The sequence below is a fragment of the Homalodisca vitripennis genome, chromosome 1 (genome assembly GCF_021130785.1).
Source record: "Homalodisca vitripennis isolate AUS2020 chromosome 1, UT_GWSS_2.1, whole genome shotgun sequence".
Lineage (NCBI taxonomy): Eukaryota > Metazoa > Arthropoda > Insecta > Hemiptera > Cicadellidae > Homalodisca > Homalodisca vitripennis.
This window is the reverse complement of record NC_060207.1, coordinates 158,071,766-158,097,930: the sequence shown is the minus strand read 5'-3', so window position 1 is coordinate 158,097,930 and position 26,165 is coordinate 158,071,766. Positions and strand designations below refer to the sequence as shown.

At 33.6% G+C, this 26,165-nt stretch overlaps 2 protein-coding genes and 1 pseudogene across 2 annotated transcripts in view; 1 reads left to right on the top strand and 2 right to left on the bottom strand.

The window, feature by feature from the left end:
* Positions 1-596: 596 nt before the first annotated feature.
* Positions 597-26,165, top strand: part of LOC124374788 (phenoloxidase-activating factor 2-like) — a 150,670-nt gene continuing 125,101 nt past the window's right edge. Inside the window, exon 1 of the mRNA XM_046832964.1 lies at positions 597-707. The gene's annotated coding sequence lies outside the window, so the exon portion shown is untranslated. The remainder of the gene's footprint in view (positions 708-26,165) is intronic.
* LOC124353763 lies at positions 4,601-12,738 on the bottom strand. Its single transcript, XM_046803762.1, has 3 exons — positions 10,943-12,738; positions 7,187-7,371; positions 4,601-4,904 (listed from the first exon to the last, which is right to left on the bottom strand). The coding sequence occupies exons 2-3, from the start codon at positions 7,369-7,371 to the stop codon at positions 4,601-4,603; spliced, it is 489 nt and encodes a 162-aa protein (XP_046659718.1). The 5' UTR covers positions 10,943-12,738.
* LOC124353756 lies at positions 13,528-22,699 on the bottom strand (annotated as a pseudogene).

Here is a 26,165-nt window from a genome sequence, read left to right as displayed (position 1 = left end):
GGTCCCATGGCCGAGAAGGACTCTGCGACTATTCTCGGTGCTATAAAGAAGCAGAATGCTGGGATCTCTGTGTCGGACTGGAGGGTTGTCGGAGATGTCCACACAAGAGATTCCAGAACACTAGTGATCATGGTGATCATGGTAGATGAATAATCTTCAGCCAATCTTAAGGGGAGGGGCTGGAGGGTGTTCATTGGTGTGGAGCAGGTCCAGCTGAGGGCGCGGGGTGGGGCGGCTGATCATGGGGATCAAGGTCCTTCAGATCAACCTGCATCACAATAAAGCTGCCTCGGCTGTATTCTGCAGACGCTTCCTGTCGGAAGATTTTCATGTGGCTTCTGATACAGGAACCTTGGATCAGCAAGGGAAAAATAACAGGGCTTTCAAATGACAGGGGTGAAAATTGTTAGTGCCCAGGTTGAAAATGCCAGGGCATGTATTGTTGTAAGCAACAAGGTGGACAGCATTCCTGTTCTGGAATTTTGTTGCAGGGATCTCGCCACAGTCACGCTGATGGTGGCTGGGACTGGACGAGCCCTGATGGTTTGCATCATCATATCTACCGTATGATAATGCGGAGTCCACGCCCTCCAGGGAACTGGCTGCCTTGGTGCACCATGTTGGGAGGAGTGGATCGGAATTGGTGGTGGGATGCGACGCCAACTCGCACAACAAGGCGTTGGGCAGCACTAACACTAATAACAGAGGTAAGTTACTTCTAGAATACATAATGTCCCGTAGTCTAATGATTGCAAATGTGGGAAATGTGCCCACGTTTCGCACGAGGACACGAAGGGAGGTGTTCGATGTGACCATGATGTCGGAGGGTATGGCTGGTCGGATGCATGGCTGGCATGTGTGTGACGAGCCTTCCCTCTCTGATCATGCTCACATCTGTTTTTAAGATCGGTGAACAGATGCTGGAAAAAGTTCAGTATATGAATCCGAGAAACACAAACTGGGTATCATACAAGGAAAACCTCAGGGCACAGATAGATTCTGATTCCACTAATGGGAAACGGATTCACAGCGCGGCGCAGCTAGACGAATCTGCCGACAGTCTTACCTCTGCGATTGTGGGCTCCTTCGATCTCAGCTGCCCGGTTTATCAATAGAAATAGATCAAAGGTAGCCTGGTGGAGCTCTGAACTGGCCTCTTTGAGGAAGAGGGTCAGGGCTCTATTCAGGAGAGCCAAAACTTGGGGCACTTGGGACACCTACCACGAGGCTCTTGCACTGTACAACCGCAAGGTTTCGTACGGCTAAGAGGTTAGCCTGGAAGAAGCTCTGCACCGATATTGACAGTGTGCAGGGCTGTGCAAGGCTACAAAAGCTATTAGCAAAGAATCCCATCTCGCCGCTTGATAGTCTCAAGGATGATCAAGGTGTTTACATTACTGATCCGGAAGGAGTTCTAAAAGTTATGATGGGAACACACTTCCCGGACTGTATTGTTCATGAGGGTAATCAACCACCCGACAGTGAGGGGAGACATGCGGGGCCACGCCACCCATTTGCAGTGGGAGTCTGGCGCACTTAATTTTGTGACCTTCAGAAGGATTGAATGGGCTATCAACTCCTTTCAGTTCTTACAAAGCTCCTGGGGGTGACGGGGTGAGGACCGGTTTTGCTTGCAGCGGGGGTTGGATATTCTCCTTCCCCAGTTGTGCAGACTGTTCAGGAGCCTCCGTGGCTCTCAGGTACACCCCACTATCCTGGAGAGTGTCCAGAGTGGTGTTCATACCGAAGCAGGGGAGAGAGGGCAAAGACTTTGGGACAAACCCTTTAGGATTATTTTACCCTCAAGGGATGATTGGTCAGAGGGAAAGAAACCTCTTCCACCAGCGGAGCTCGAATGGTTCACAGACGGCTCTAAAACAAAAAGCGGCACAGGCGCTGGAATTCTGGGAGTGAGACCTAGTAGGGAGCTGGTGGTCCCTATGGGTCCGTATCCGACAGCCTTTCAAGCGGAGGTCGCAGCTATTATGGAATGTGCTCGTGAGAATCTTCGTCCTGCGATATAGGAGCAAGATGATTAATATTTTCACGGACAGTCAGGTAGCGCTGATGTCGCTGGATTCTTGCGTGATCAAATCCAAACTGGTTTGGGATTGCTATCAGGCCGTTTCCTCCCTTGCCAGAATCAACAATGTAACAGTTTGTTGGATTCCTGGTCATGAGGGGATTCTTGGGAACGAAAGAGCTGATGCCCTGGCCAACCAGGGCTCAGCGACAATTAATGACGGGCCCTCAACTGTTCTGCGGTGTTCCAAGGTGTGAATCCTCTAGGGTTGTCTCGAAATGGATTCGCGTGGAGCATGAGAGAAGGTGGAGGTTGCATCCGGGTTTGAGAGTGAGTAGAATGGTATTACAGTCACCTTCCTCCAAGGTGGCCTCGGACCTTCTCTCATTAAACAGATCAATGTCTTCCAAGGTCATTGGTCTCATTACGGGGCATGGTCACCTGAGGAAGCATCTTCACAGAGTCGGCATCCTTCAGGAGGATCCGCTCTGTGGAAGGTGTAATGAGCAAGAGGAGACTGCTGAGCACCTGCTCTTTGATTGCCCTGCAATAGCAAGAGAGCGGTATGCCATCTTTGGTAGTTTGGACAGGGGTGGTGAATTTTCCCAGGAGGACTTGATAGGTTGTTTTCGGCGGTTTGTTGAACTGCTGAAGTTGTAGACTGGTGGGCCTCATGGTGTGTTTCCGGGGTGCGCAAAAAGCCCTTGAGGCTTAAGTGCATGGCAGTAGGCCGCCCCAAGGGAAAAAAAGAACAATAGTAAAAATAATTTTCAAATTAAAACTACATCTTAAGTACGGTACTAGAATCATTAAGACCATTTCAATAAGCTTACTAAGTTATTTATTTACACAATCTGACAGACACATGTAAGATGTATTAATGTAAACAGATGTTTAGACTAAGAGTGAGGAAGACAGAGGATCATTATCACTTTGCAGGTTACAACATGTTTTCCCAACAATTGAGTAAAGGGGGGCAACTAAACATTATCAAATACAAACCCCTATCATGTCTCAAGTTTTTACACACGTCTAGCACACTGTCAAACAGTCGAAGGTGAACAGTTTGAACACCTACTACATTAAAACAGGTAACTGTTTTTAGAATTTGCGTTAGTGTTGACTCATGTTACGATAAACAGAACAAGACAGTTACTGATTTTATTATTGTAAATTTGTCATAAAATCTGTTAAAATAAACGTAGAGACCTCTAGTTTGGATTATTGAATTTATTTTTTTATTCCATTTAAAATGAGGTGTCACAAGATAGGGGTTTGTATTTGAAAATGTTTAGTTGCCCCCCTTTACCCCCCTTAAGAAAAGGGGGGGAAAATTTTCAACAACTTGAAAAATTAAAAAAATATGTTATAATAGGTAGGGTCAAGGTTTTCACATAGATATCTCGGGCCGTTTTAATTATATCCAGGTGTGCCAGGACATAAAACTCGCTCTGTATTTGGTTAAGATATAGATACAAGGGGTGATCAAAAAAGTTCCAGGACTTTTTATACACTATGAGAGTGAAATGTTGCATAGTGATGTGGTTGGCATCAATATATTCTCTGACTCAACAGTAACATAGCTATTATTTCAGATCACTCATAACTTCACTGAATCAAAAATAAGCAAAGTTTGTTTGAGGTTAGTTTTAGGGATTTCGGCTATTTCTTGTTTAATGAAAACTAATGTGAAAGAAGTTAGTGGGAAGTTTTGTATGAAACTGAACAAAACTTTTTCTAAAGTTACGAGGTACAAAAGGTTTAAAAATGGCTGAACATCCACAGAAGGTGATGCTCATTCCAGCTGCTCTTCAACATTTACAACGATGACAATGTTGCTAAAGTGAACGCTCTCATACGATCAGATTGTCGACTAACAATTCGTGAAATGGCAGAAGAATGTAACATTTCATTTGGTTCATGTCTAGAAATTTTAAATTTTTTCTCAAGCTCAAGACACCCCTGAAAGAACAAAGATTTCAAAGAGTTGACAAAATTAAAGAAAAAAAAGAACGACGGAGCAGCTAAACACCATTACAAAAGAAGAGTTTTCAGAGAGGCCTTTGGTCAGTGAAAAAAACTGGTGGGAAAAGTGTGTAGCTAAGGGAAGTACTTTGAAGAAATCTTAAAGTAACTTGTAAGTTGTAGAAATAAATGTATAAAAATTCAGTCCTGGAACTTTTTGATCACCCCTCATATATTTAATTTTGTGATAAAACTTAAATATTCTGTCTAAGTGGTTTGGAGTTCATTTGTAAGTCTTCAGCATGATACATTTTTTTATACTTACATAGGCTACATTTTGATTGTTTAAAATTTTAGATGGTGTCTTGTAAGACTAAAGTTTGTAAAGCCATTAGTAAGAGAACATTCAACTGTTTTAATATTTAATAAGTGAAGCTTAAGATTTTAAAATTATATAGGTACTGAAATTGGTGTAACTCGATTACTACATAATTGGGGTCTTCTCAGGACTATATAAACTTTTTGAAGAAATCTTGTTATTTTAACTATCTCAAAGATTACTATCTGTGACAGAATAAGGAAAAGCTTAAAATACTCGTATAAAATTCAGCTTTAGAGTACTCCTGAATGTGGCAGAAGCACCTTACATACCTGACCTGATGCACGCAGTGTGCTGCAGTTAATACCACCTGGCGGTGGATGAGGGAGCCTCCACAGACGTACTTTCGGCCAGGAGCTAGAAAGTGCTGCCATCCATGGATACTGACCATAATGGGCATAGTCATCCCCAGTGATACGAGTCTCAACCTGTCTTGGTGTAAATTGCACTCCACAAGACAAGGTGGCAGGTGGCGGACGAGTGATTGTGAATGGACAACAGACATCTAGCAGCCCTGGACAACCCTGCCTATCCACTCTGTGCAGAGTACAGAACATTTATTTATTACTTTATAACACTAGACTTCAGGTCATGGGTGAATAAAATATAAAATGTGTGAGGGTGCCCTATGTAATCTTGTTTTTTATCGAAAGTTGGCTGATTTGGTATTTCAGTTGGATTGTTTGCAGTATTTACAAAACTTCTTGTTGAAAATATTGGTATTAGGATGAAGTCGTAAGTTGCTGAGTCATTGTAGTGAACAAGCCTTAGTGTAAATTGGTAAAATGTGTAGACAGCTTTTTATCATGTCCGTAGATGCTTTGGACAAGTTTCTAGCATCTGAAATACATTATTTTGAATTATTATATTTATATTTAATAATTGAATGTCCAAGTTTTTTCTAGATCATGTAATCAAGTTCTGATCTAATATTATTCCTTCCACTGTTATCTCTCTTGGTCTTAAAGAATTGCTTTCCCTTTTTTCAAGAAAGGAGATACGATCAAAGTGGAGATGGATCTTTTTGAAAAAGAGGAAATCATGATATCTACGAGAATATTTTATTATTAGGACTGAAAATCATGGCTGAGTTTACTAGAGTTTTTTTCAAGGGGGTTTATTGGTCAATAATAGATAATTGAATTATCTGGCTAAGTAGAGATTTTGTGGCAGACCTGTGAGAATAATAGAAGGATTTGCAGCAAGGATTTGAGTGTTAATTTTTTTATACACATTTTATTTGGATTAGAAACATAAATTGAATCTGGGAAGAATAGTAGCAATCAGTATGTTTTGGTTAATGTGGGTCAAACAGTCAGAATGTACAGAAATTGCATGAATTTCATTCCTTAGACAAACATATTGGTTTATCTTGGAAAGAAAACATATCTTTATCACTGTTTTTACGGGATCAGTAGTTACAAGACATATGTAACTTTTGTCTTCTTAGTGAATAATGTGAACAAGAACTGGCATAACTAGCTTTCAGTAAGTGCTACTTCCATTAAAGCTAATAAAACTAGTCAGTAAACACTTGCTATTGGTGCATAGTGCTAGAATTTTAGAAACCTAGATAATGCTCAAAAATGGTGTACATAAAAATAGTTAACTAATTTTAAGTCAAGTAAAAGCAGATAACAAGGGCCTTTTAAGTGAAGTATTGGCCACATTTAATTAGTATTTTGTTATCAGTTAGCCATGGCTTAGCCAACACACACACACACACACACACACATATATATATATATATATATATATATATATATTTATATCATATTACAAATTTCAGAGCATAGAGTGAAAGTGCATTGATAAAGGACAGATAACTGTCATGTTTTAACTATCAAAACAGTTTTATAGTGGTTACATTTCTCATGAAAATTTATGTTAATAATAGTGAATAGAAATTTGAGCAGGGATTACGTCATATAGGGAAAAGTAGATAAATAAATAACATTGCTATCATTTTGTAAACTACACAATACAATATTACAATACTTAAAGTCCTAATAATTTACTATAAACAAAATATTTCTCTTAAATCAAGGTTTAGCCACGTGAGGTCCACAGGCTGCTTGCGATTCGCAAATGATTTTTGTGGCCCTTGACTCGCCTTACAATTATTATAATATCATAAAACCATAATGGCACAAAACTCATGTTTAAATAACCAAAATATTTTCTAAATCCAGTGAAAGGGACCATGAAAGGGCTTTTTAAACTTGTTTCAGTGTTAGAAAAGAGCTGGACAAGTTTAGTCTTGACATCAGAACTGAACTGGTCTAAATGCTGAGGGCTCTATGGCTGAGAAGAATAGAGGTGCTGTTGTTTTAATTCAAAAACGTAAGGGAGACAATGATTTGATGCATTATGATTGTATAGTACACCAGCAACACTTATGTTCCAAAACATTAGGTTTTGAAAACATAATGAATGTTGTGATTAAAACTGTAATCTTCATCAGGTCCCAAGGTCAAATAGACAGTTTTCAAAGCTTTTTTCACTGAGCTGTATTTGAGTAATGGAGATAATAATTATTTTCATAATATTTGTTGATTTTTCTGAGAAAATACGATAGAGAGAGTTTTGAACTGAAAAGATTCAATTGAAGTTTTTATGTAAATTAAACCTGTTGACACATTTAGTAATCCTACTAATCATAAGAAAACATGTAATTTTGGTTGATTTTCCTCCATATATTTCTAATCTATATATGTCTTAAAATTCTTTTTTTAACGTGACTTATATTTTTGTTCTACCTGACCCATGTGACCTTTGTTTTAAATGATGGTTCCTGTGTTCTATGCTACTGAACAAACCTGATATCAATAGAGCCTGAGCCGTCAGTAGATGTTTTGAATTGGCAGCGGTAGACTGGCACACACTCGCATGATCTCTCGCTCACCACACGTTTCAGCCCTAGTTCCAGGGCCACTTGATCCTCTCCTCGGACAGCCAAAAGTTGCTGTGACATCACACAGACCCACAGAGCTGCCAATCTCATCTATAGAATGGGGTTTTGGGTTATTGAATTGTAAAAGTTTTGTGGATTTTATAATAATTCATTGCATAGCTCATAAGTGCTGACTTGACAGTAGCAGATTTCCTAACATATGCATTATTAGCTGTTACTCACAGCTTTGTATATATTTTTATGATAAGGGTGTCAGATTCTAAGAATGTGATAGCCATTTCCATCTTTGGATCCACTTTCAAATTGAATGTCTAGGTTTAAGGTGCTTTGAGTCACATAACCCTAAAGTCAAAAAGCAATACGGTTTCATAAAACATGTTTGAGACAATGTGAATGTCGCAGCAAACTTCCATGCTATACCAATAAAAAATTAGCTCTTAAATTTAACAATAAATTTCCTTCAAACATAAAAAGTGAGAACTGACTAAGCATACCACTTAGTTTAAAAATATTCAAATTATTAATTCCTTGTTATTAAATCGTGTACACTAAATTTTAGTAAGCTATGCTATGTATAATTTCACAGCGTACTAACAAATGTTGTGTGTTCTGTTAATACAAATACTGGCAGTTCAAACAAATCTTTAGCCCTTGTAAAGCTGTGATAGTTAATAAAAAATAATACATTTACATACTGGATTTAAAAGTATTAAATTGTTATTCTGTAAAGGTTAAAAATACTTTTGGCAATCAACTGTTTTATTTTAATTTTAGTTTTTGTTATTTTAATAGACTTAGTTATTATTTTATATAAATGGAACTGCTCATGAATCATGGTGATATAAGTTTTCTGAGTAACAGCAGTATGAGGCCTTCCCTGAACTGTATTGACATGAATATGTACAGTGATGCTTCTTCATCACAAAAACAGATTTGAAATAGTCCACTCACTTGTGTCATAAGCCATTTTAAAAATGGTAGAAAATATTGCTTGGAATGATCACAAAATAAATTCTATGATACTTTGTGTTTCCTGTCAGATGATCCATTGAATCCATAATTGTACCTTATTTTATAGAATCTGTACCTTATAAGGTACAGTTCTTGTTCAGATTAGATTATTACAAGATACCTTTGTTTCAAAACTGTAGAGGTAAACGTATACTAAAATTTTATGATCAATAGGATTATCAATTTTGATTGATTGATAGTTAAATGAGCAAATTTGTGTATATGATTGCTATTGTACAACAGACGGTGTTTACTCATTCCTCATCATTAAAGGCTAATTTACTGGAATTTTTAGAGTCATCTAAATATAGAAAGAAAACAATTTCTTTTGTAAAGAAAGTAATATATCTTTTTCTCTTATTTTACAATCAGATAAAAAAATAATCATTTCTTTTGAAAATTATATTTTCATACTGGAACTAAACAAAAGATCTTAAAAGTCAAATGACATAAAATAAATACAAAAGCTTGGTTTAGTTGCAATCAATTGAAACTTTTGTTTGTAAACATAATTAGATTACTTAGTGATTCAGTTATGTGCAGTCACTGTCTGAAAACCTTACAAGATATCAAAAACCTTGCAAACACAAATATTGTTGTGAATGACCTGACCTCTGGAATGTGTGATAAAAGTGATATATTTAGTTCAAGTTGAAAAAAAATGAGATAAACATTTTCCATAAAAGCAAAGCATCTTGAAACTGGTGGCTGGCTAATGTATTTTATCTGTCTTTTACTCCTAGTTCGGTTTTATTCATTTTAAAATTTGAATAAAATTGGCAGTTATTGTGTTCACAAGTATTTTTTCAATGTTGGTGTATACTAATCAAAACTTTGTACATCACCATCACAAATCGTTTAAAAATAACAAATAAAAAAAACAATACAATAAATATTGGAATGAATTTTAGATTTCTAAAATCTTTATTTTTGCTCAATGATGCTTGATAATGAAATGTAACTATGTTTTTCAACACTTTGATTGCCTGCTTTCTTGAAACTTTAGGAAATATTAAAAATGTGCAATAATTACAGTTATTTAAAATTACCTAATATATGTATTTATATGCCATTTTGTGTCTATATGGCGATAATAGTTGAGTTAAAAATTTTGCACAATTGCAGAAGACTGTCATCTTTAAATTTTGTTATTGGTTGAGACTAAGCTTAATCAAATCTGGTGTATAGTGACCTTATAGTTCTTTTAACTCTCCTCTATCTATCTCTAATAAATTATATTCCTAATATGATTAAATTTCAAATGTACATTTTTTACCTGTTTCCAAAACATTAATAGAAAAAGTTATAAATTTCAACGCAAAGAAAAAGGCAATAGTGTAATAACAACCAGTCTATAAACTATTACCAATTTTTTTAAATATTGCAAGAAACAGCCTAATACAGACGCTATTTGAGTACAGTATATGAAAAATGGTTTGAAAGTAGCAGATTAATATAAAACATATTTTGGGACAAGTTTCTCTGCCTGTCCATCTAAAAATCTACTTGTAATGCGCCAACCATGAACTAAAACTGGTTATAAACAGTGAAAAGATCTTAGCTTTATCTTTTACAGCATTCAAGAACTCAGTTTCAATTCATACTACTATACAATAAGTATTTTCCAAACTAAGATTCTTGATTGTGGTATAATTTATTTTTTTTAATTTTTCGTATTAAGAATTTAAATATTATTTTCTAAAAGTTGTTTGTATATTTTAAAGTTCAGAAACTATAATTTAAGTTATGTCAATTTTAATAAATTTTGTTCTAAAACTGGTATCTTTAAAATAAACTTACCTAGTTCTAAATTATTGTGGAAAAATAGGAAGGAGGATTCAATATTTAAAGTCTTGATGTGCCTAACCAAGTGTTTCCAATGGTGTTTTCTGCCAAAATTTGTTCATTCATGTTCTTGAACTTGCTTGAAAGGCCCTCTCTTTACAAATGTTACCTGTACTGAATTAATAAATCTTTTGGAGGTAACTTGAAGTATATGATTTCCAGTTTCAAAATACAAATTCTGATTTTCCTTACAAATAAGTATTCGATTGACTTGGGGAAACATCTAAAATTTGTTTGTCTTTCACAAAGCTAACCTATTACCACAGGCTGTAGAATTTGCACATTTGTTTTTGAGGTATATACTGAAATTATTTATATTTTGTCTCATAAAAGAAATCTTTAAATCATTGTACACCCATATTTTATTTTTTTTACAACTTAACATTGTAATTGAAACATTTTTTAAAATATCGATTACTGGAAAAATACTTCATAAACATTATGAATTATTTGTTGAATAAAAAATCAAGTAGGTATAAAACCTGTAAAACATTTCAAAACCGTTTAGGACATTACAAAACATTATTCTTATCATATAAAAATATATTTAATTTACTTTTAGTTTTTAATAATCTTTTGCACCACTATGGGATATATTAAAGTTAAATATAGCTTTATCTGTTACAATGTCATTCATTACATTTAAATAAATTAATATTCTTATTTCACTACTTAAAATTGTAAGCTAATATAAACAATCTGGAATGAAGCCATAACAAGACTTGTTTTCAACTTTGAAGAAGTAAACCAACTATTAAAAATCAAACACAATAGTAACAATAACTTAACTGATGAACTGGCTTACCTTGGAGCTAACAGTGAAGGTTGGGCTGTTGTGATGGTCGGAACCTGTCACAAGTCCTCACTGCCATGCAATAACCACTAATTATACATTAACAGTCAGATAGGTTCCAGTAATCACGCTTATTAAGCAAATATTCTTTATTTTAGATAGTAACATGACCTTGAAATAGGTAAACCTATGTTTGTTTCATTAAATAAGTTAGAAGTTCTGGTTTATGAACAAAAATTCATAATTTTTTGTATAAATTAACAAAAATAACTAAAAAGGTATAATTCATTTTGAATAGTTTAATAATTAATGTACATTGTTCAATCAAACTAAGCACTATTCATTAAAATATATAATTCCCATGCTTTACCTTAAGTGTCTAAACTCTTTGGGTTTTCAATAATATATCTATTACATAAATAATTTATTATAAAACTTTAAATAGATCACATCTCCTCTACACATATAAAAAAAGAGAAAATATGCCTAAAAAATTTAAAACTTTCCTATATACATTTTTGTACTACTATTACAAGATAATTAATAATAATATTAATTATATAGAATAATACAGTCCAATCCGTATATTCAAATCATCTAAAAAAGTTGTGATCTAACAAGTATAAATGTAATTTATAACAAATGCCATAATCAAATGGTAACTACAAGAAAGAAAAAGTACTTTAAAAATAAATTGTGATGGCAATGTCTATAATTTCAAGGCTATTTTTGTATCCTTTATTATCTATAATGTAAGTGTATTTATTTTTCTTAGTTCTCTAATAGTTTGCAATTTCCAAGTTGCCATTCTTGGATGCAACATTGTGCTGCATTCAAAATTCAAGATATTTCTAAAACTTTTACAAGCAGCACAACAAAACTTACCCAATTTGTAATAACATTATTTGTAAATAAAAGGTGTAATTTCCACTTTGCCTTACAAATTATTTCAAAAGACTATACTCTGGTTGAAATACAACCAGATATTGGGATGAATAACCATCAATCTTCATCCACTAAGCAATATGATGAATTGATTTCACAACATGCACTGGCTCACAAGGAAATACTTAACAATTTAATATTAGACTGGCAGTAATGAAAATAGTTTTACCAATAAGAAACTAAGCCTCAAAACATGTTTGAACCTTTATTTTTAGTTATATCATTAATTCTTATTTTAAATATACATAAAATACACATCCAAGTGCTTAAATTATTTTTAAGTTTATACTTTTTACATATTTAAGAGATGACATTTTAAAAGTTTGAGATTATTTCTGTATAATTAGTAAAATGTCAAAAAACTTGATCAAAAAAGTATTTATGAGAATCAATCAATTATATCTTTGAAATGAAACATATTTTCTATGATTGAAAATAAGGGAAAATGAGATCTAATATTGTTCTTATAAGGTTAAAATCAAGATAGACAGTACGGCTTGCTAATGAAGGATTTGTAAAGCACCAGAGATTCTTCCAAAATCGAATTAAAGTTTTAGATCAGGCTTATCTACTAGTAATTAATCCAGTACTTAATTTATATCACTACAACAATCTTTGATAAGTATTTCACTATTCTTATATTTCAGAAATTAATACTTTGAATCTACTTTGTTATTATTATTTCTGTAAGATATATTTTTAAACATCAAGAGTCCCAGCGATTTGTACTTTTATACAGTTGTATTATGTATATATATAATTCAATTATTTTGTATTTGGCCGTATCTGTCACATATGCGTTTAAATAACCAAACTAACATATGGTCGGAAGACCAAATACCTGTCAAATGAATTTTCTTTACATTAAGTTTGTATAAATGGCAATAGCCTTATTTAATTTCAATAAACACTGAATCGCAAAAAGTACTTGCTCCGCCGGGACTCGAACCCGGATCTCTCACTTGCCGGGTGAATGTGCTACCATTACACCACAGAGACCTCACTTTTTACGATTCAATTATTTTGTATTTGGCCGTATCTGTCACATATGCGTTTAAATCACAGTATTATTTGCTATTGTTTTTACTTTTAGTCTATATGATTGTTCTATAAGGTTATTTATTAGCAGTTTAGTAATTGTTGCTTCTTAATTTTATCATAGTATGTTATTACGGCTATTGTCACATTTTAATTGAAAATTACATTTCAAAATGGTTACAGTTTAAACTTAAAGGTTTTATCTTAAAATATCTTTAAAAGCACCTATTTTTACACATACTTACTGAAATAAGTTTTGCAGAAAATCTAGTAAGTAATCAAATGACATTTTTAAATATTAAGTAGAATAACAAATAACTGACTTGTCACAAGTTTGGTCTGACCATGCATGTCCAGTCTCGTTTCTACACAAATAAAGTAACAGATCAATAATGGAACTAATAGCAGTTAATGCATTATTCTGAATACCAATTTTAATTTATTTACACTATCCCAAGTATTAAATACATTTTTGTAAACAATATTTATCTATCATATTTTAATAATTTTACAATTTTTAAATAATCTGAAGTAATCTGTTTGTTCATCTAAGACTGATGTTTAGCTTATCTGTCTTAATTAGTTTGGATTGTATTCATAATAAATTTTACAAATTCATAACAAAAATACTTTATTTATAACAATGGAAACAACTAGTTACATTACAACGATAAAACTGATTCATACGTGCAAATCGTGATGTATACTTAGATCACATGATGTCCAGTTATTACTTTGTTCGGTGACCAGGCCTGAACCAGCTACAATATTGGAAGTTTTTAGCTAGATGTACCATAACCAGCATTCATATCTCTGTAAATAAAACATTAAGTCAACCATGAGAATTATATATGGATGGTCAGTTAAAAAAAGTTATAATCAAAATAAAGATATTTATATAAATAATTACAAAGTTTGAAGAGTGGTTTTTAGTCTAACAAGAAATGTTATGGTTATTTTTCCACTTGAAGGAATGGTTTGAAAAGTGTTAAAGTTTATTATATTTTAATAAATTATATAAGTACTAAAAACATTTTTGAAGGATATAATAACATAATTGTAAAAATAATATACTGATTGTGAATTATTTATTCAATGTTTACAATCTCTAAAATTTCACTCAATTACACTGACAACTAGGAATATTTTTTTATTTATACGTGGTTTCATTCCGAATCGATTTTAGAAGAATGGAAAACTTTATATGACAAACATGTTGGCACTGATCTAATGTGTGAAATGCATGATTTTATTGATGTACAGTTGGATGTATTTGATTGTCTTAAGAGTTTTGAAATCAGTTCAAGAATTGCAGAGCCGAAAGTTATGACAATGCTTTTAACATGTCAGGATATTATTCAGGTCTTCTAGCCCAAAAAATTAAGTATTCTTGCTGAATACATACCACATTCATTAAATGTTGTTGGTTCAGTTCTTGTTTTTTGAAAAAAAAATATCTATTACTTAATAATACAAACCGTATAATTTTCTAGGAGAATTAAATTTATTTGCATAATGTGGTGTTTTAAAACTGATAATATAAAATGCCATTATCTTAATTTGTAAACCATCCATTCTCATGTTTGAGGCACACAGAAAGGCGATGGGTTCAATATCGTGTGTCCAGGGCGCTAGATATCTGAACTCGGAGCCCGATGAGGGCCACAAGCCAAAACTCTTGCCTCAGGGAAAAAAAGTCTCTGGGCAGCCCTGGCTGCACCAACACATACATTTTAATATTACTATATTCAGCAATTATGCACTATATTGTATAAAATAGTTATTTGAATAATGCATTGTTTTATTAGTAGTTTTCATGACATTTTACAATGCTTCTCCTTTGTTATCTCTTTAAGTGTCTAAGAGAAAACAAAAATACCATTATTCTACCAAAAGTATCAGTTAGAGTGTCTGTTGGGATACTGGTCATGAAGTGGTCTTTGGGAATAAGAGAGCTGATGCCCTGGCCAACTTCAGATCAGTATCCAATATGGCGGGGCCTCAACCGTTCTGTGGCATTTCTAGGAGTAAATCCTTTGGGGCTAGTTGGAAGAGTGTTCACACTGAAAATGAGAGAAGGTGGAGGCTGCATCTGAGTCTGAGGATAAATAGATTAGTCCTGCAGTGACCTGCCACCAGGGTGGAATATGTTCGCCTCTCCTTAGGGTAGAGTCTAATGAAGGGACATGGTCACCTGAGAAGTCAGCATTTTTTAAGAAGATCCGCTCTGTAGTTTGTGTGACGGGCAGAAGAAAACTGTGGAGCAATTGCTCTATGATTGTTCTGCATTAGCAAGGGAGCACTTTGCCATTTTTAGTAATCATTGTTTATTAAAACGTGTTATCAAAGCTGATTTACTCAATTATTATTTAAGACTGGTAAGCAAAAGAGATCATTGGCTTAGACTTATAGATTGTACTTGAAATAAACAAACATTTGCTAGGAATGATTTTATGAAAATGTTTAAGAAGCAGGTGAAAGTTTGTGTTGTTATTTGGTACGATTTAGTTTACATTAAAACCCAGTTTCGCTCAACAACTATGGGGTTTAAATTTAGTAATTAAGAATGTCGACATGTTGATCTAGTAGCAGAACAAACTGTCATTGATTAGTCTGACTGATCAAGTCTAGTAAGAAAATCTAAGTCAGTTAAATCTGGTCAATTAGAAGTTTTGAACTTACCGTTAGATTATAACATTAATTTTTCTGAGCTTACCTGATGTCTATGTCGGATATGCTCAGTTTGTTGTCAATCCAATTGCGGAAATGGCTAACATCTGCGTAAACACCTGGTGTGTCTGTACCACAGCCAATACCCCAAGCTACAATACCAGCCTGGACATATACTGCTGGGTTATCACGGGAGGGGACATTTGCTAGGGGGCTGCCTCCATCACCCTAGAACACAAATATCTAATGTCAATATTAGTAATATTTGAAGGCTTTGAACATTGATAGCCTAAATTATATTTAAATAACTAAACAACAGCAATATTTTATATTTAGATACTGTTATTAGTTAGGAACCAACCTTGCAGGTGTCCTTGCCTACAATGGCCTCCTGCACAGATAAATGATTGATGCAGGTTGAAGTATTGCCCCAGTTTAGTCTGGCGCAGAGACTCAAGACACTGATCTCTTCGAACAATAGGCAACTCTACCTTCTTCAGGATTACCTGGTATTTTCCTTCTTTCCCTAGAATTCAATCCCACATTACTAAATATGTCAAAATAGTGAAAAGATATTAGAAAACCTTATAGTAAAGTAAAGGGAATTTGTTAATGAATAAAATATGGAATATGAAGTTAGAAAGGAGTTTTTTTTTAACAAAAATGTAAGCCCAAACAAATTCCAAAATAAAAGTCCTTAGTCGACTTAGTAATAGCCCTTATGACGTAATATGGTGGAATCCTATTTTATTTTTCAAATGAAAGTAGGCATAAATCAGGTACATATTATTTCAAAGTTCATGGTTCAGAGGATCTAAGTTAAGGGACTGATTCTTATATCAGGTTTTGCACATATATGAGCATTTCTTTTTTCAAATTAAGTATATTTGTGATGCCACATCTGAGTTTGCCTTGTAGTTTCTATGAAGAAAATATATCTATGGCATTGTTACAAGGATGGACAACTGCATTTATCAAAATGTTCAGGATAGGCAAAAAAATTCCACACAGGTGCTAATGTTGACTTTTTTTGTTTCAATTAAAAATGAATTACAGAACATTATGGAAATAGTGTGTTGTATGTTATTTACTATACTACAAAAGATATTGAACATTGAAACATGGAGGAGGCCGTGTGTTTGTAACCAACATCTGAAAATGGTAGTTTCTATCTCCAAAATGTTGCTGGTGGTTTTATTGATGTTTTAAACCAGTAATAAAATATCAGTTCTGTGTTAGGGCTAGTCCTACACTAACGTTTTACAGGTTAAAACCATAAAATATAAATATGAACTTAATAATTAAAAACTTGTCATAATATATATAAACCTAATTTTTAACATTTTTTTTGAATAAGGGTGATTTTTACCTTTAAGAAAGAGCAATCGTCGGAACAGGGTAGACTTTGATATAGAGGGTAAATGTAACCTAAATCCAAATTTTCATACAAATCGGTGCTGTATCAGATAAATACACAGTTTACACTTTTTTTTACCATCACTGACTGGACTTCAAAGCATTCAAAGCTTTGTTCTTTAACGTAGGATTTATAAACGTGTTTAAATAGTATTTCCAAAGCATTAGTTGTTCAGTTGTTCTAAATTCATCACTGATACAATCTGGAGTAAAGTTTAGATATTAACTTTGTATTTGCTGTCCCCATTACACTACTGAACGAACACTGTTCTAAAATTAAATGTAAACAAATGTTTCAGCCTCTTCAACTGAATGTGTCAATCGCTGTTTGTTGCCAGTTAAATTTGGGTTATAATATATATATATATATATATATATATATATATATATATATATATATATATATATATATATATAACCATTATAGTATTTACAATGCATTAAACATTTTTAATTATTCAGCCCTGATGCAAACTGGAGTAAAAATTGGTTATACGATTTTTCTTTGCTATTTTATTATACTACTGAACAAGCACAGACTATACTTAATATTTTATAAAATTTAAATATAAACATAAATGTTTTAGCCTATTTGTTGAACATCAGCTGAAAGTGTCAACGCCTATTTTAGCGTCAGTTTAATTTGGAATACTAAGCATAAATATTACCATATTTCCGAAAACTAAAATATTCCATGCAACTTTTCTGACCTTTCGCTTCTTATGAACCTTCCTCGCATTTCTACAAATATTTTACAAAAAGAATTAAAGGTTCAATTCATTAATTCATTCTTACAATGATTAAATTCTTAAAATTAATTTTATCCAAGGTATTAAAAATATTTACACATTTTGTACTTGTTTACTTAAGACTTATGAGATCAAATTTGTTAATCATACCTTTTTAATTTTAGAAACTGACTTTTTGTTTAGGGGACTTTTTTAAACCTCACTCACCAAAAACGTCTTTTCCCCAGCCGCTGGCCACACAGTTACGGTTGTTCATGTCCTCATCTTGCTCTGGCAAGCAAATGGTTGCGACGTTTTCAGCAATATCAGCGGGGTTGTCAAGGAATAGCAGTGCGATATCATTCAACAGTCCTCTAGCGTAGTATCCTTCATGTATAAACAACCTCCTTCACGACTCTCTATTGGGCTGGAAGGGGCTCTGACTCATGCTGAGTATCCCATTCTCCAAGCCTCACGCCCAAACCAGTCTTCCTATCACTCATCATATATCATCACTCATATCAGATATCAACAATATTACTGATAATTTATCAGCCATGTTTATCAGTGCATTATTAATGTGGTATAAAGAGTTCTAATAGTACGTCGTTTGGGCAGGAAGGGGTTGTGGTTGGGTATTACACTCTTCAAGGTTCACGCTAAGAGTAACCTTTTTATCAGATATTGACACTTATATGACATGTTTTCATTAATAATGTGGTACAATGAATTGCAGGAAAAGGTGTTGGGCAGGAAATGAGAAAAATACGTTTAAACACCAACATTAAACAGTATAATATACAATTATAATACACTTTTTCAACAATTAAAACACGCTTAAAATTATCTTAAATTCTTATTTGGTAAAGTCTACTATGTTGCAACAAAAAATATTCATGCATCGAATAAAAAGACTTATTTGTAAGCCACCACCAACTGTGACTTTACATTTCTTAATGGATAAAATGCTTACACTTAGAAGTAATTTATTAAACAATCAATATTACTGATAATTTATCAGCAATGTTTATCAGTGATTAACACAGCTTTTGAGAGACATTAATCTAACTTTAGCTGGTACCAGATCAAACTATTGTTGAATGTTATAGCCATAAAAGAATGACAATAAAAGTCTGATTAAAGAAGCTAAGAAAGTTTAGAGTGTGAGTGTGTTTCTATATTGTGTGTTGGTTCTATATTGATTGTAATGATAAGGGGAGTTTGATTATGCTGAGTCTGCATGTCTAATTGTGATGAAGAGTGAGTGTAAAGGTATAAATTTGAAAAAGTGAATATGAGTGTAATTGATTGTTTAAAGCTTTAGGTTGTTTTTATATGAAAAAGAATGTTTAGAGTTTGATTGTGACGACAAAAAGTGGATTTAAGAGTGTTGTTGTTTCGATTGTGTATTATTGTGATAACAAGTTCATGTACGACTGTATTTGTGATATAAGATAATATAAAAGTATCACAGTTGACATGGGTTCTTCCTGCAGTAGTAGTGTGTTAGTAATACAATCAATCGTGATTTGGTTGTTTCTAACTAGACATGGAGGTTCCCAGCAAAGCTAGTGTGTTAGTAATAAAAATACAAATGAGAGTGTGATTGGTTGTTATTGCCTAAGGGATGTTGTCTTCGTTGTTGTTAGGGTTGGTTATTTTCCCAAAAGAAACAAAAATTAATTTTGTGCTTTGAGGCTTCTCCCACCACTTTACCCAACTACTGACCAATTTACACTTACTTTCAATAAATATTCTATGTTCTATGTAACTTGGTTTTTTGGTATACGACTCATTTTATTACAGCCTTTAATTAATTCAGATAAGTATTAAATAAATACACATCTAAAAATTGTGTCTAATCACAAAGGACTCACCCTATGACACAGTGGGCAGCTGTGAGTACAACCTGGGGATGGATCAATGAACCTCCACATTGGTAGATATTGAATGACCGATTTGGACTGACAGTAACCTTTCTCATAACAGCCACCATCCATGGAAACTCTCCGAATTGAGCTTCACCATCCACATCACCCGTGATACGAAGAGTACTGCAAGAGTAACATTGTGATACTGACTTTCAAACATTATTACGAGTACAAGTACTTAATTATTAAGATACAGAGGTGTAACTAGAATGAATGTATTTTCTGTTTGATTAATTTCATCTTTATTTGACACATATAACAAATTTATGAGATAAAATTTTGTTAGTAATCATGTACATGCCAAAATCTAAAGTTATCATCTAAAACGTGTGGAAGCATTATTGGATTTCAAATCAATATAGTATTAATATAATACACAAATCAAACTTAAGTCATACAACTATAACTTTTATTAGTTGGCAAAGAACTTCTGGATTTCTTTTAATCTGAAGCATAATTACGTCTATACCTTGGTAAATTCAATATGCATACTGAAAATATACATTCTTTAATGTGTGCAATATATAAATCTTACCATCTTTTTATATGGCAAGAGGTAATTTTTTTTATTTCATAAGAGTAAGAGTGTGTTATGTGAGAGCACCATTAATAATTTGGGTGTATTTTTTAGTATTGCAAAAAGAAAATTCTTTTCTTAAACACTTTTAATTGATATATGACACATTAACCATATTAAACACGTTTACCATGGAGAGAGGTTTGTACACACCAAAAACTTCTCCAAATCCTAATGTGCACTAATGAAGGAGCACACTTTCCTTATGTACACATTATTAATTTTTATTTAAATCAAGGTTTTGCATAGTGCATTTAGTGACTTTGTTGTATTATAAAACTGTTGTTTATATGTTTCTTCACCTGTGATCCATGATAAGGTTTTAATGAAGGCATGTGTCTTAAAGGTATAATATAATTCATTCTTGATTCAAGGATTTAAAGTGTATTTGATTCTCATAAAATTGAAACTAACTTTCCAAGATATTTTGTACAATAATAATGAATAGTATTAAAGTAGATTAATATAAACACAAGATAAGGTTCTTCGTATTTTACATAAAGACAAGTTTTGGATTTCGACACTATTTAGTATTTGAGGAAAATGTTCAAATAATGGTCATAAATATAATAAACCATCATAAAATATATCACATGCAATAATTTTACAATTATTATCACAAACTCTACAATCTTATCATAATTTGAAATACATTTTCTTAAGTAAAGTTTGTAATGAAGATTATGTTCATTATCAATGGTGCAAACAAAGACTAAATTGTATTAATTTATATTAAGAGTTCCTTGGTGTTTTAATCTCTTTTCCTTAGAATTGAATTGTTTGTTTTGGACTTCCTTTAAGCCAGCACCTATTTATCTTGTACATGTAAATATAAGCAGCGTTCGATTTGAGCTGGAATTCTCTGTTTTGAGAACACATATTTTCAAAACTATTCTAGGGAGTGTCACTGCATTCTCTTTCTTCTGAGTGGCATTTCAGAACCCCAAGAGGTTACAGTTCCGCCACCTCTAGTTCTAAAACTCAAGCACTGAATACTATAACATTCTAGTCCATAAAAATTAGGAGACAATAAGATTTATTTCCTCTATATTTTTATACAAAATCTCACTTTTGTGATATTCAGCTAGACATAGTTAAATATTACCAAGCCATTAAGACCTCTATAAATTTAGGTGAAACTAAATCTACTTAGACACTGAAAATCTGACCTGACACCTCGAAGATTGCGTCTGCCACATGTGTTAAAGTAAGGATCAGGGGGTCGGGTGATGGGATTGTCAGGACCCAACGTCTTCCCCGTCTTGCAGCAAACTTGTATATTGTCCTTACAAGGTCCATTCATCCTGAATGGGAGAATAAGTAACATGCTTTACAGACTCATGTATAACAAAAATAATTCTAAATTCTAAAAAATTAGGATTTTACTACACATATTTAAATTAATATTTTTAACAACTGGCACAAAATATATATTACTTTCTATAAATAAGTTGAATTAAAACAATTAATCCAAACACCATCAATGAGTGAATATGTATGGAAGAAACAAAACGTATTAATTAAAAGAGCACACCTATTATTAAAATTTACAAAAAAAATATTTTAGACTAGAGCACTAGGACCATGGTTAACTAAGTATTGTTCATACTTACCAAAACCCAAAATTACAATTTCCAAAGTTTTATTCCTAAATTAACCAATGAATTTATTATGTCCGGCTGGGCTGCATCTTAAGATAATTTATTATATGTTTTTTGATCAGAATTATTAGAATAAGTACAGACTTATTCTGGACACTATTTTTCTATCTCTCATGAAATTATTTAATCAAATTGTGGTAAAAATTATGATCATAATTTCGTTGAACTATGAAATACAAGTATTTCAAGAAAAAATTTATCAACTATTTGTGAACTTATAAAATGTTACCAGCTTTAATCAAACCTATGATTTGTCTGATAAAATTAAACATTGAACTAGATCAAGATTGACCATTTTGATATCTGGGTGTATCAGAGATGGTCTAGTTTTGATAGTATTTACCTGAGTTATGATTTTCAAGTGGTATTACACTCATTGTTTGTCCTTTTAATAGTGTTTCATAATAAGTTTGTTAAAAAAAATACTTGCAGTTTCAAAAAAACTTGACAACTAATGCTTACCTAATATTAATAATTCCTTCTCCATTCTCAATGATTTTCCTGTTAGTATCACATTGGTAGTAAGGAACACATTCACAATCACCGTCCACTTCATTCTGAAAGTTGTTTCCCCGTTCATCGACAGGGTTTTCTGTTACCCGATCATAATTCCTATCAGACGGTATGGTGGGGGTGGTCCTAATACCAAAGACACTGTCTATCGCGATGTTGATGTCCTCATCACTTATCTTCACTGGTTGGTCAGTTGGCTGTTCTAGGCCTCCTCGATTCGATGTCTCGTCCACAGTTGGAACAGCGTTTGAGTGCACCACCACCGCCACACAGATAGCGAAGACAAGTTTTTAATCTCATTCTGGAAGACTGAACAAATGTATTAAATTTTAAAGATTTGAAAGTAAGTTAATGTTCTCTGAATCAGTAGTAAAACATTTTCTGAATATAGTGCAATATTTACTTATATCTGATGTTTAAAACAGTACATTATACGTAATGACACAATTAAAAATGGATATATTTGTGTAAACTCTTGAGGGCTATTCGTTTCCTGTCTGTGACCCCTTGGTTTGTTCGGAACACTGTTATGATCCGCTCCTTACACCAAGGGGCAAGCTTGGCACCTCTTTGATTCGGCTGATATCTTGGAGTGGGTCCTACTCCACTGTACAACCTGAGACGACCCAGGGCATTGCTGTACGACCCTCCCTAAGCGCTTTACTCATCTAGACTTGCCGCCCATCCTCAAACTATGCCGAACATTTACCCCTTTTCATTGTTTACCTAATAGTTATCAACTTGACTCCATTAACTAAACTTCAGCACTGTACCATTCTCCCCCAACACTAAAGTGTATGCGGTAATACACTGATGTTTCTGGTTTCGAGCAGTCATTGGAACATTTGTTTCAGAAGCTAATATGAAGGAATCCACCCAGTCTTCCATGGTTCAGTTCAGTTCACGATGAACAGCCGAAATAGGAGTGTTTCAAAACTTCAATGGTGCTATACCTGTACCTAGAAATATAATCTTTCTTACAGATTTAGTTCACCAATGTTACTGGGTATAATATGGGTCAAGGGCATACCCAGTGAGGGTCAGGGGGAGACAGCTGCTCCCCTGGAATTAAAACTATTAAAATTACAATAAATAGTTACTGGTTCCAAAAATGAAAGGTAATTAATTTCTCAATGTCTTCAAAAATAAAATTTTAATTTAAGACTTTACTTAACTTTGTACCTAAATGTTAATTTTATTTGTATGAATATACTACTTTAGAAAAATAAGTAGGAACTCAGATGATTAGGTTTATATTTAATAAGAGTATTTTCTATTGGCTACCTTGGGTGTTAGTTAACAACGGTTTGTAATTTTTGTATAGTATGTCAATTTCTATTATTTTCAGGCAGAAAATCTCTCAAACAGATAAAGGATCAAGATGACAGCAGTGGAAGTGGAAGCAGTGGTATCGATGAAGACAGAACTAAACTGACAGGACTGTAGGATTCTGTGTCTAGCAATATGGAACAAGGATCTAGCAACCCTTCACTTCTACATGTAGCTGTCCCTGGAGCATGTAAAATTATTGAAGAGACTGATGACTACTATTTTGGTTCTGATACCTGTAATTTAAAAAGGAAACTTACCCACTATTAGTTAGATCAATATACTCCTTGGTTGGTGTACTCAAGCCGTTTGAAAGATGATATCCATGTATGCACTGTGTTCTTTTTGTGGTCATTCATGGTAAGGTCAGACATAAAAATTAAAGATTTATATATATGAAGATTGTAGAAAACGCATAGGCAGTTATTATTACCACAAAACGTTTAACACCTGCTGCTAAAGTGTTTATTGAAAACGTTCCTGTTGATATACAGTTTTGACGTGGTCATCAGAAGATGATTAAAGAAAACAAAACAACTATTGTCATCATTTATTACTTGTATCATATTTGTGGGATTTGTGCGCATAATGTTACCCCGCCACCCCTCCTGTACAGTTCGAGGACTTTAGCTGCGCGCTTGACCTTGAGTGTGTGGTGTTAGGCGGGAGGGGTGGCAGGGTAGCATTATGCGCTGCGTCCCGAAAACATTTCCTGTGACTTATGAGTAAAACCCTCCTTTCTCCTTTCAGGAATCGTATTAGCCCAAATAACTCATCACACTCGCTAAAAACAGTCTGTATTGTGATAGTGCTGATTGTGGTGGAATTAAATAATAAGAGAAAACCAAATAATAGGAATTATCCTAGTTTTTCAGTTGTTATAGTGTTGTTTAACGTGTTTTTGAAAATAACGTATTTGTCGATACTAATCTGCAAATCGAAATCGTGAGTTTAAAGACGGAGATTGTTGCGCCTCCATCTCAGCGGCTAGCACATAAACGCTACCCGCCACACAGATAGCGTTTATTTGTTGAAAAGGGTAGTATTTGGGCCCTACGAGCAAGGCTGAATTCCTCCAACTGTACGGGGGCGGGTGGGTGGTAAATGATGGGGCATGTCCTATTATCTATTCCGGGGCCCGGCAAAGCAGAGTACGGCCCTGACTCCACTTATCATTCAACACATAGCACTCACTATTAACTTGCCTCTTCTTGTACGACACGAGAAAGTAAAGTTGGGTTTGACTATTGGTGTTTTTGTGGTGCAGATTAGCTAGCAATAGGCAAGTGCCCAATAAACCCCAAACAGTCTGAGCTATGGTAAGCCTGACACGTGGCGAGTTGAGATAGAGCGAAACGTCTCGGAGAGAGAGTACGGTTAGCATTACTTGTACTATGTGGAAGTTGGAGGACCATGTTGTAGACTGTCACCCTTTCCTCTTCAGAGTTCAGGGTGCTTGTCTCGGTCTGTACAAGGAACTTCGGGTACATACTGCACCAGGAGTTCGTCACAAAACCTAGCGCTCTTATAGAGTTTTAGTGTATAATCAGGGTACTACTTCCTTTCTATTTTCTCTGGCTGTGATTACATTCAGTAAACCAATTGCTTAAAGAAATATGACACATAAGACTTATATTTGCAAGTATTTATCAGTTATCTGTGGCCAAAACTTAAGTAAAATATACTTTAATAGTTAAATATAATAACGAATGTAAGAAATATTATTCAAATTATTATTTAAAATGAAAAGCTCTAACTAATAGTAAAGTACGGTATAGCTGGCACGATTTTCTTATTTACATTACTAAAATCGTTCGCCGCCTTGATTTCCTCACTGACCATGAGCCGAATGAAAGCCTCTTGCAGGCCAGATTTGGCCTCCTGGTCTCTATACATTTGACCTCGTTGTGGAATCTTATCCCTGGGTGTGATATTAAGTTATTTCCTTCTCAATTTTGTAACATAGTATATAACTTAATTTTTGTAACAACAAGTTTTCTTTCCGTGGATATTACTTGTAAAAACCTTTATAATTTGAAAATTTACCTTATAGAAACTTTCAAGATTTGGGTGTAGCATCTCATTTCCTCCCCTACAGTCCTGGACACTGAAGCAGCTACCCCTTATGAAAAGTAAAACCGTTTCTCATTTAGAACTTTTTTTATATTATTATTTTTGTATTAATATGATCTACAACATTTATTTAAGTTTTTAGCTTATATTTTGAACTTGTATAGTCTACTGGTCTATTTGTTTTATTCAATGTTCCAAAATATCAGGTTAACATAAATTCTGAACAATTCCTTTTCTAAAGACAAAATTTGATGTAATTAATAATTACCTAAGATTTAATAAATTAGTAAAATTCGTATATTAACAATTTGTGTGTAGTAATGGAAATGTAGCCCCTTATCTCAGTGGCATAGT

What these genes read in the sequence shown, in the direction of transcription:
- LOC124353763 (XM_046803762.1), bottom strand. Translation starts at nt 7,371, where the DNA reads ATGAGATTGGCAGCTCTGTGGGTCTGTGTGATGTCACAGCAACTTTTG. An exon ending in TCAGGCTCTATTGATATCAG is followed by an intron (nt 4,905 to 7,186) that starts GTTTGTTCAGTA and finishes TACTCTGCACAG; the next exon opens with AGTGGATAGGCAGGGTTGTC.